This window comes from Sinocyclocheilus rhinocerous, unplaced genomic scaffold, assembly GCF_001515625.1.
Source record: "Sinocyclocheilus rhinocerous isolate Xijiao unplaced genomic scaffold, SAMN03320098_v1.1 scaffold1018, whole genome shotgun sequence".
NCBI classification, from domain to species: Eukaryota; Metazoa; Chordata; class Actinopteri; order Cypriniformes; family Cyprinidae; genus Sinocyclocheilus; species Sinocyclocheilus rhinocerous.
In genome coordinates this window covers 2,957-11,664 of record NW_015649567.1, presented here as the reverse complement: position 1 = coordinate 11,664, position 8,708 = coordinate 2,957, and the positions used below count along the sequence as shown (strand labels likewise).

The window sequence follows — 8,708 nt, the reverse complement described above, 5'->3', positions numbered from 1 at the left end:
TCATTCCTTGAAAAATAAACCACTCCCAGATGTCATACCACCAGTTTTACATTGATTTGACTTTTGACACACATGCATTTAGCAAATCAAAAGTAACCACATCATTTATAAGTAACCAATGTCCTCGTTCTCTACATTTGACACGTTTTATTTTTTTGTACATTCTCTCTCTCTCTCTCTCTCTCTCTCTCTCTCTCACTCTCTCTCACACACACACTCTCTCTCTCGCTCTCTTTCTCATGTTTTAATTTGCTTTTTGCAGCAAAAAAACTGTGAGAAAGAACTAGTGAAGAATGCATCATTCTGTAGTCAAGGTAAGTAGGCCTTGGGAGAGTGAGTAAGATAAAATATTTCCACTTATAAGGTAGGGAAATTATGGGATGCTGAGGAAGACCAGGGTGGATGAAGATGAGCCGGAAGTGTGCATGTATGGTAAAAGGAAGCAGGTGGATTTATAATAATTAGGGTTAGGGTTATTATTATTATTATTATTATTAATCTGACATAAGTGAACATCTAGGCATTTTGATTGTGCTTGTTTTGTTATATTGAAACTTGAAACCCCAAGTCCTCAGGCACATACAGTATATTAAACGGAAATGAGCATCCAGGATATCCGTCACCATTTCTCCTTTTTGTTGCACAGAATACTGGTTTGGTATTCAACACAAATATTATGGCTGTGGTGTCAAGCTGAACATGTTGTGTAACTTTTTACAGAAAATTGTGCCTTAACAGTTTGAAAGCAAAAAGTGAAAATGAAACCAAATGAGCATCTTGCCACAAGCACAAAAGCTTGAGGTGAAATGAAACTAATATGTAGAACGTGCAAATGAGTGATAGAAGAAAAGTTGCATTTATAGTGAAACTAAAAACTAATAAGGGAAATAAATAGGCTAAATAAATGTGAAAGTTCCACAGAGGCAGGTTATGATGAGTAGTTCACAACATGAAAATGTATCCTTTAAATAGAACTACTCCAATGATGAGCCCTGGTCTTTGATATAAAGGTCATTTAGAAATGATTAGCTATTTACACGGCAGACTTTGCAAGAGCAAAGACTGAACGCTTCTCCAGAGAGGAAAGGTTTTGCTCGTGCGCGAGGTTAAAGCATGCAAGCAGACCATCTCCGGGGCACAATAATAATCTTTTACATTGTTATCCTTTCATTTTTAATATCTGGCTTGTTTGTGTGCTGCTGCGCGTCCCTGTGTGTGTAATAAGCAGAGTGTACGCGCATTGTGCACCCGCCTATAGGTGCATATTAGGTAACGCGCCCTTTAAATAAATATAATCAAAAATACTGCGCCACTGACTTTAGACCAGGTTTTAGTTGGTCAATGGCGCAATAGTTTTCAGTTGCCACAAAATAGCAACGCGCCAACAATGCGCCTGCACACACCTCATTTTCAGACCAGCACGCCCATGGGCGAACATATGCGCGCAAATGCATTTGCTATTTAAACAACGTGGCGCTGGACGTGAAAATGTCAACTGCGTAGGCCTGAAGCTAGCAAACAAAACAAAAAAACACTTGTGTCGTGTCTGACATATAGAAGGAGTGGGGAAATGAAAAGAGGTAATTTTAAAAGGGTCATTAATTGAGAAATCAACTGTTACTTGAGCTTTTTATATATAAGAGGTCATTGTACTAAAATAATATACTGTAATTTTCAGAACTGAAAACGTCCTTGTTACTGAAATAAATGTTTGTATTGACACCAGGCCCAGCGAACGCCAGATCCTGGAATGTGCCTGTGACGTAATAGATAGATTAAACTCCGCCTCCACAGAAGAATATTAATGCCTAATTCTGTAGCCCCGCCCACTGATTCACGCATGACATAGTAAGGAAATAACACAAGTGGCACTAAACCGGATCGAGCAACAAAGCAATAGACCAATTTCAGTGTTTGCAAACAGTGATGACGTTTGTTTGTGGGCGGAGCCTACTCGTGGCAGGAAATGCCAGTTTTAATGTAGCAAGCCATGGAATAAAATAATAAAAAAGGTCATTTTGAGATTATATCTCACATTTCTGGTAAGAAAAATCAACTTGTCATTCTCTCTTTTTCCCCCGGCTCAGAATCATGAGTTTATAATCCCACACTTCTGGCTTTTTTTCCTTCAGAATTGACAAACTCGCAATTGCTGAGTTGAATCAAGTTATAAAGTTCGAACTAGGAGAGAAATTTGCATTTGCAAGAAAAAAAAAATCAGAATTATGAGATAAAATAGGTAAATGCTATGTAAAATGTTATATTTTTAAATAGTATTTCATGCTTTAACTGTAGGGCTTATATGTCCTCTATGTGAATATTATAGACCTATAGTTTAAATAAAATGTATGCTTTAAAAGTAGGGTAATCATAGCAGGTTTCATCCATAGTTTGTCCGTTTAAACGTCTGCTTTTAGCTTCAAATGGCATCCTTGTCGACAGTATTATATAAAAAATAATTTGTATTCTGATTCTGACATGCAAAGGCACAATTACAGCTGCTGCAAGTGACGTAACTGTGAAGTCTACTCCAAATGTGTCTATAAACATGCTGTTAAAGATTACAAAATATTGTGGTTGTGGAAGATCACAGAAGATCACATAACCATCCTTCGGATTCAAATATTAGGAATGCGTGGTTGAACTAAATTTTTTATGAAGTTTTAACTCGCGTGAGTAAAACATTGAGCGTTTGTTCGCTTCATTTCACCACAGATTCCTTTGTAAACAAGACACAGGTCGACGCTGGTTTTGAAGAGAGACTGAGATTAAAAAGCATTGCTGTGCGTCTATATATGATCCGATAGGAATGACGCAGCACATGTACACTGTAAAATCTAATTAGCTGGGCTTACTTAAAAAAAGCATGCAAACCGATTGCCTTGAAAAAACTAAGTAAAGTGAAATAGGAATAGTATGTTGTACTGACAAATGCTTAGTTAGTATAGTTTACTTACACGAGAGTTCTAGTAACTAAAAAAGAACCGTAGGGGGTACTTGATCCTTTCATTTAGGTTTACTCATGACTTAGTATAGCTACTCACTGACTCCCAGAGTGCATTGCGGCAGAATAAATTATGCAGTTGCTTTGTTTTACAGTTGTTGATTTTATTTGCCAATTTTATTTGCTGTCTTGTGTCAGTAGTAGCACAACAAAAAGAGCAAATAAAATGGTTATTGTCACAATTAATGAAAATAAATGAAATTGAATTGTTACCATTGTTGTGGTTCACGTGCTGAATGTTTAAGTCTGTGTGTGACTGTAGCATGTTACCACACACGATTTAAGGATTATATAAACGCAAATAAAAGCATCTCAGGGTATTCATGAAAAAATAAATTTGATAAAGTTAATTAATAAACACACACTAAAAATACACTAATGCTTTAATTAGAAGATAGGTCACGTTCTAAAAGCAACCTATTTATTACTTTTCTTTCCTTGAAATCAAATAACTCCGACTTCATAATGCATTACTGCGCCAACAGGAAGAAAATTATAGTAACATTAATATAAAGTTCGAACTAGGAGAGAAATTTGCATTTGCAAGAAAAAAAAAATCAGAATTATGAGATAAAATAGGTAAATGCTATGTAAAATGTTATATTTTTAAATAGTATTTCATGCTTTAACTGTAGGGCTTATATGTCCTCTATGTGAATATTATAGACCTATAGTTTAAATAAAATGTATGCTTTAAAAGTAGGGTAATCATAGCAGGTTTCATCCATAGTTTGTCCGTTTAAACGTCTGCTTTTAGCTTCAAATGGCATCCTTGTCGACAGTATTATATAAAAAATAATTTGTATTCTGATTCTGACATGCAAAGGCACAATTACAGCTGCTGCAAGTGACGTAACTGTGAAGTCTACTCCAAATGTGTCTATAAACATGCTGTTAAAGATTACAAAATATTGTGGTTGTGGAAGATCACAGAAGATCACATAACCATCCTTCGGATTCAAATATTAGGAATGCGTGGTTGAACTAAATTTTTTATGAAGTTTTAACTCGCGTGAGTAAAACATTGAGCGTTTGTTCGCTTCATTTCACCACAGATTCCTTTGTAAACAAGACACAGGTCGACGCTGGTTTTGAAGAGAGACTGAGATTAAAAAGCATTGCTGTGCGTCTATATATGATCCGATAGGAATGACGCAGCACATGTACACTGTAAAATCTAATTAGCTGGGCTTACTTAAAAAAAGCATGCAAACCGATTGCCTTGAAAAAACTAAGTAAAGTGAAATAGGAATAGTATGTTGTACTGACAAATGCTTAGTTAGTAAAGATTACTAATTAAATCTAAGTAAGGTAAACTATTGGATTTTACAGTGTATGAGTAAAACATATCTGTACTATGTGTCACTGTTGCTTTGTTAGAGATCGCTTGATATGTCCTGATTATGTGTACATGTCTAAAGTTACAGAAGGCTCCAACTATGAAGTTAGTTTGTAGTTAGTTTACAAACTATAGTTTGTAAATTGAAAAAAAAGAGCTGTCATTACTGAAGTGTGCAAGTTGAAAACATGTAAAGTCTAACAGAACAAACACAAATAAAATTAGTTCAAAATACTCAAAAAGCTGATGCAAATAGTTGCCTCAATTGTATTGAGTTAAAGGGGCACACTATTTTATTTTCAGTGCTTTTTTTGTTTATTGACTAGTAACAAACATCAGAATCACCTGATATTTCAAAGAATAGCCTTTTTTTTTTTGCAGCCTGTCTGAAAAACACAAACAAACCATTTTTGTAATAACTCCTTTAATAACTTCAATGAAACTGGATTAGGTGCAGTTTTTTAGTTACATGTGTATGTAGTCTTGGTTATTTTTGCCGGTTGATTTAGTGGTGGTATACTTGGAAAAATTTCTATTTTTTGTATCTGGTAAAAACCACTGAGCTTGTTCTGAAGATCTTTTATTGTTAATTCCTCCACTTTGCCATTGTTGTCCGGTCCATAATAGCCCTTCCCTGTGTACTGACTGTTCTTCAGACAGCAGGTGGCTCTCCAGTAATACTTTGACACAGTGACTTTTTTATTTGGTGTGGTTTTTGTGTCAGGAACTACACCAGTCACCACATAAGCCTCATCACAGGAATTCAGGTCTTTAATTACAGCTTCCTCATGTCTTAGCCATGCATTCCGATTGAAATCTGGATTCTGCGGAGCCGCGTTGGTCAGTGTGGATGTGGCCAGCATTGACAGATGATTGTCGGTGTGGAGCACGGGATAGAGGTGACCTTTGTCATAGCCAGATTTCTCATAGTCCCTATTAACAGCCTGATTAGTGCCAATATTTGTACCGTAGCCTTTAGGCCGCATACATGGCTCAGTATCTCCATCCAGCTAAAGGGAATGAGAAACAAAAACAACAAAATACCTCAGACTTTTTTTTAAATAGACATTATCTATTGTTATTTCAAATTTAACTTCTGTGTCACTAGCAGCTTCAGTCATGACTTTTTCGACATGTTTCTCAAACTTTCCCTCCATTTGCCATCAGTCACACAAACAGATAGTCCCAAAAACGTTTTAATTAAGGAATCAAACTATGAATGGATTAATTGCAGTTGTCTGCACATTAAACACTACAATATGAGTGTTTTAATATCCAAAAATTACATGCTTCACCTTTAAGCTTCTTCCTATAATACAATATTTACCTGAGGTTCAATGTACCATGGGTCACATCTCCCAATACTTTTGCTTTCACGAAACACATATGCGGAGTAGACGGGGATCTTCCAGGTCGTGCTGTACAACGTTGCATAAAGAAAAATTTGCTGATCTATGTCATCCCAAATACACTGACAGATGGGCTTGACTGAGACGCCCCATGGTGGTGTGAAGTCAGGAGGTGCGGTGTTCAAAAAGAACTCCTTGCATTCCTTAAAATTATTATCTACAACTTCACTCAAAGCAAAGAAACACACAGAAGAAAGTAAGAGAAGAAAAACAAGATGTCTCATGGTGAATCTCTGAAATTCGCTGTTTGCCTGAGGACAGAAGAGAGTGTGCAGAGACGAGGTTAACGCTGTGTGCATGTGACAGACTGCAGGTACTAAACGTTAGCTATTTAAGTGGCCAAAGATTCTCTATCGACATCACATTTGTCTATCAGTATCCCTAGACTAACGGGTTCAGTGTAGCGTTTGCTGGAAGCTAATCTCAAAGTGATACTCAAATTGTTCAACATTAAAGCCAACCATATAAGTATAAAGGAGGAGTGCTAAAGATTTATCTCTGTCTTTCTGATATATATATATTGTATCATTAATTGTAATATACATGTCTCTCATTTATATTTACATATATAGTGTCAACATATATTGGCATATGCACATAAAATATATACAATATAAGCATATATTATATATGTACATATGCATACAAAAACGTTCACATATGTTAGCAGTGGTTCTCAACCCGCGGCCCGCTTTCCATATTTGGATCAACATAGGCTACATTTGTGAATGCACATTTTCTGCAATGTCGCGCGTAAAGTCACGCTTCCGTGCTGTTACTGTTATTGCTGTTATTGTGCTGTTACTCCTTTCGAGCCGAATTTCACAAAATTGGTCAGCTCCCGACAGCATCAGGTGTTTTATTAATGGTGAGTATAATTATGTATTTATTTATTTCAATTCATGTAATTGATTAGATATCATAATATTTAGGCTATAATAGGCTATTATAATTCTGGTTGGTTTGTATTGGTGACGTAATATGTAAATGATACGCGTGAGACTTGCACTTGGACCATAGTGCGGCCCATTGGAAAAAAAGGTTGAGAACCACTGATTTAACATATAAAAATATATAAGATTAACATTCAGTATAAATTCTTTCTGAGTTACAGGCCAGCAAAAGAATTAACTTGACGGAGCTCAAACTCAAAACACACGGTGTTTTATACTGTATATATACTGTATAGGCTTAAAAACTAAATGTTTTGTGAAAAGCGCTATATATTTTAATTGTTATTTCAAATATTGTAAATATTACATGTTGTATTTATTTATATTTTTAATGTTATATTTTAATTGCTATTATCATCTCCAGTCACTCAGCTCACTCAGAATGGTCAATAGCAGAATGCAATGCTCTACATGAATGCAAGTGATGCAGTCACATGTTTGGTATCATTTGAATTGTCTCAGTGCGACTGGTACAATGGTCTCAATCTTACAAGAAGTAGACTAAAAGGTGATACAGATCCTAAGAGTTTAGAGATATTTTGCTCACTGTTAAGGGTGTGTCGTTTCCCAGTGTCTTTCATGCAAATTACCATCTGTCCCCAAAAGTTGTAAACGCTCCACATCTAGGACTTGATCAATGCAAATTCCAATTGTTAGTTCCTGTCTCAATTTGGGGGATGTTTGTCTTGGTCTGAATACTTAAGCAAATGTTGATCAGGGCGGCTTCTGTAGTCAGATGAGTCCACACACTCCATACTATCTATTTTTCTAAAGTCAGGTATGCATCCTTTACTCTTAGATTTATCTTTGAGAATTGGATGTTTTGTATTGATTTGATATCTCTGAACTGGCTATGTAATTGGCATAGTTGGCATATGACATACATATTTACCTGAATGATAATACATTACATTTGAATTTATTCTGACTTACTCTGAGATTATTGACTCTAATTAATTATGTTAAGTCTATAACACCGCAAATCTACCCTCAGATTAATAACGGACTAAAATTATGTTTTAGAGCTCCGGCTAACACATTGGCATTAGTTATGTAGCTTATACTTTGTTGGGTTTTTCCGTTTAGAGCAACAGCGTGTTGTTGACCAACCTAAATTTGGGTCAGCCTCAACCTCTGATTATTGTAATATTATTCTAAATAAGAATCATGATACTGTCGTGAACGCGCATCCAAAGTGACGCAGTAGAGATGAAAATGTGCAATAAAGTCGTTATTTTTGTTTTCTTTGCACAAAAAAGTATTCTCGTAGCTTCGTAACTTTACAGTTGAACCACTGATGTCACACGGACTACTTTGTCGATCATCTTGGTACTTTTCTGGACCTTGAACGTGGTAGTTACCTTGCTGTCTATGGGAGGGTCAGAGAGCCCTCAGATTTCATCAAAAATATCTTAAATTGTGTTCCGAAGATGAACGAAGGTCTTACAGGTTTTGAACAACATGAGGGTGAGTAATTAATGACAGAATTTTCATTTTTGGGTGAACTAACACTTTAACAGCCATAGCTGGATGCTTTTGTCCATATTAGGGATTTCCTGGCATGTCATGTCCATATTAGGGATTTCCTGGCATATTAGGGATTTCCTGGCATGTCATGTCCATATTAGTGATCGGCAATAGTTGGCATTCTAACATAAATTCGAGGTCATAATAAAATGGAGTCAGATTAGAGTTTAATTGAAATTAAATTACTTTGCGCACCGAAAAGACCGAACACGCAGGAAACCTTCATCCACCATTGGATACCTTCCTCGGGCCAATTGCGTGGACCTTACAAATATCTGTTGTCTATAGTGAGAAACTGATGAGGAGTTGAAGCAAACCACAGATTTCTGTCTACAAGTGAAACTCAAAGGTGCAACCCTTCACAGGTAATGTTGAAGACATTTAGTTATACAGTCATGGCCAAAAATATTGGCACCCTTGGTAAATATGATCAAAGAAGGCTGTGAAAATTAATCTGCATTGTTAATCCTTTTGAT

General features: G+C 36.0%; 1 protein-coding gene across 1 annotated transcript; it reads right to left on the bottom strand.

Moving 5' to 3' along the window:
- Positions 1–4,804: 4,804 nt before the first annotated feature.
- On the bottom strand, positions 4,805–5,976 carry LOC107710651 (endonuclease domain-containing 1 protein-like). Its single transcript, XM_016515482.1, has 2 exons — positions 5,671–5,976; positions 4,805–5,353 (listed from the first exon to the last, which is right to left on the bottom strand). The coding sequence occupies exons 1-2, from the start codon at positions 5,974–5,976 to the stop codon at positions 4,805–4,807; spliced, it is 855 nt and encodes a 284-aa protein (XP_016370968.1).
- Positions 5,977–8,708: the final 2,732 nt, after the last annotated feature.

What these genes read in the sequence shown, in the direction of transcription:
- LOC107710651 (XM_016515482.1), bottom strand. Translation starts at nt 5,976, where the DNA reads ATGAGACATCTTGTTTTTCTTCTCTTACTTTCTTCTGTGTGTTTCTTT. An exon ending in CATGGTACATTGAACCTCAG is followed by an intron (nt 5,354 to 5,670) that starts GTAAATATTGTA and finishes CATTCCCTTTAG; the next exon opens with CTGGATGGAGATACTGAGCC.